Source organism: Anastrepha ludens, chromosome 5 (genome assembly GCF_028408465.1).
Source record: "Anastrepha ludens isolate Willacy chromosome 5, idAnaLude1.1, whole genome shotgun sequence".
NCBI classification, from domain to species: Eukaryota; Metazoa; Arthropoda; class Insecta; order Diptera; family Tephritidae; genus Anastrepha; species Anastrepha ludens.
The window spans coordinates 101493109-101495574 of record NC_071501.1 but is presented as its reverse complement, the minus strand read 5'-3'; the positions used below and the strand labels follow the sequence as shown (position 1 = coordinate 101495574).

Here is a 2466-nt window from a genome sequence, read left to right as displayed (position 1 = left end):
ATGGACCCAGACGTGGGTGAATAGGATGTCGTTCTGGGCCCCCCCGAAGTAATGCAGAAAGTAGTTCCGGGAAGGGCGTCTCCCTAAAAGGAGAGGAAGGATTGTTTTAGTGGCTACATCACTCCCCGCGGTAGACGACGGTCGCGAAGGCGTTTTGAAACCAACCTCACTCACAAAAAAAAAAAAATTTTAGAGTCAGTGTCATTATTTAACAGCCACAGCTGGTGCTACAAATCTTCTAATTGAGGTCGCATAAGTACTTTTATTTCTATTAAAAAATTCTGTTTTCCCACACTGAATAGCAACTTCAAGTTTCTAACAAATTTGAAATTTTATTTTCCTAAACTAAAAATCTGGCATTGATAAACAATTTTTTTTTTATTTGAAAATAGAGTGATAGATAAGGAAATAATGTGGAGTATTCGAAATTTGCTGCAAACTATAATTCATTTTGACATCTAAATCAACACTTTCGCATGGATCTGAAAGCTCTTCTGCTGAATTCCATTTCGAGTAAACGGCCGCTGCTATTCAACAGGCGCATGCACATCGGGAAATGCTGGTCGGCTGGTTTTTTTTTTTTTGATTTTATTGTGATTTACACTCAAAATGTTTTTAACAAAGTCTAATTGACGGCTGCTGCTAACAAATTCTATTTTTCGCTTCCCAACTCCAGTTATTCCGTCACCTATGAAGTCGACGGTAAAATGCTAAACGTTATTCGCATCAGGCAAGTTTACGCCAAAGTCCCATTACAAATGCGTCTGCAACGACGCCAACGCTTTTTGCAAAAATTGAAGAGCAACTCAACGATTTGCGCCAATGCAAATATCCATACAAACAATTCGCTGGCACGTATTGTTATACCCGAGCTTGCCGATTGCGCTACTCAAACAACGAAACCGCAAATGCGCAGTCGCACCACCGAAACCGAAGCGCAGGTTCCTTCAGTGCACCATCAACAGCAAACCATACGACGTGCACTGCGCAAGCAGAGCACACAAACCGATCTTAACTCTCAATGTCAATGCGTTCAGACCGAGCGTCGAATGGGAACGCGTGGCACTCAGACGAACGAAAGTAGCGCGGAAACGTCGTCATCGCAAACCGAGAATTTTTGCTTCAACAATCAGGTGCAAACGGAACCAGTAGAGGAGGACAACCAATGTGCAGATCACGAAAAGGAGGCGTTGGTGTTTATGTTAAATGAAATTGGCGAAATGATTATCAATCAGAATCATTTGCTGCAGAACAACTCGACCATGCTGAGCCAGATATCGGAGATGGCGATATTGAGTAAGGTGGCGGCACGGCAGAAGTGAGTATCGTCGAAGCTGCTCGTTAAAATATTGCGTTGTTTGCATATTTGAATTTATTTTTAGAAACATCAAACAGCTCGATAAACAATACAAATTGCTTCGTTTCCACCGAAAGCCTGGTAGATATCGGATTGGCATGCAGCCAATACAACAGAAACTGCCACCAGTAAATACGAGGTGTGTGAGTGCTGTTTTTTATTGCTAAATGTGAGTTATCCATTTACATATGCATATATTTTATATTTCTTGCAGGAGCCAATGGGCACAAACCATTTATCCAATAGGACTCTCGAGCAAAACGACGCAGACGCGTCAAGAATCGCGGCGGCGTAGACGTTTTAGAGTTTTTTGTTTATAAGTATAACTAAATTATAATTATTTTAAATTATCAATTTTCTGTAGAGGTCTAGGGTACTTAATTTCGAAAGAAACAACTAAAATATATTCCAGATTGTGGATTATTTCAAATCCAAATTTATTAAATTTATGGTGAAAAACTCCACGTCTCAACAGAACTCAACGTTTCAAACACTCAACTGTCTCAATTCTTGTAGAGCCCGAGTCAGTGGACAAATCCTGCAAATAATTGTATTCATACACTTTCTGCGTGGTCTTACACATTCTGATATAGCTGGCGCTGACATTAAAAATCTGATGAGTTTCATCAGCAGCACAAAGCGGTTCATAATCCGCACGCTCCTAACCATTCCATCACCACCTCTCCCCGCCCTCTCCCTGCACCTCATCGGTCCTTCCCTTCACCTCACTTCCTTGACAATGGTATCACAAAGGACGAATCCTTCTTCGTCCAAGTGTGCTCACTTCCTGGGCAACCATACCAACCTAACCTAACCTACATATTCTCACTACAGCTGGATATCTGCACAAAGTGCTCAACTGTCTTCACTGCAATAATCATTTTAGGCGATAACCTGTCATCTAGTGGAGATACCAATAGCCCAATGTCAACCCTAGCGTAGACGAGCCGGGTCTTCGCTAACAGATTGGATGTTTTCTTAAGCCCATGTTTGGGCTCGATCGCTGAATCGTGTAAGTATATAACGCTTTCTATAGCGGCAGTGATCCAATCTTCGCTTGGGATCATTAAGAAACTCATTCATGCTAAGAAGGGACGTTTCATTGCAAA

The 2466-nt window shown here is 41.6% G+C and overlaps 1 protein-coding gene across 1 annotated transcript; it reads left to right on the top strand.

Moving 5' to 3' along the window:
• Positions 1-407: 407 nt before the first annotated feature.
• On the top strand, positions 408-1757 carry LOC128864058 (uncharacterized). Its single transcript, XM_054103545.1, has 4 exons — positions 408-562; positions 677-1318; positions 1383-1496; positions 1572-1757. The coding sequence occupies exons 1-4, from the start codon at positions 477-479 to the stop codon at positions 1675-1677; spliced, it is 948 nt and encodes a 315-aa protein (XP_053959520.1). The 5' UTR covers positions 408-476; the 3' UTR covers positions 1678-1757.
• Positions 1758-2466: the final 709 nt, after the last annotated feature.

What these genes read in the sequence shown, in the direction of transcription:
- LOC128864058 (XM_054103545.1), top strand. Translation starts at nt 477, where the DNA reads ATGGATCTGAAAGCTCTTCTGCTGAATTCCATTTCGAGTAAACGGCCG. An exon ending in ATGCACATCGGGAAATGCTG is followed by an intron (nt 563 to 676) that starts GTCGGCTGGTTT and finishes TCCCAACTCCAG; the next exon opens with TTATTCCGTCACCTATGAAG. An exon ending in CTGCCACCAGTAAATACGAG is followed by an intron (nt 1,497 to 1,571) that starts GTGTGTGAGTGC and finishes TATTTCTTGCAG; the next exon opens with GAGCCAATGGGCACAAACCA.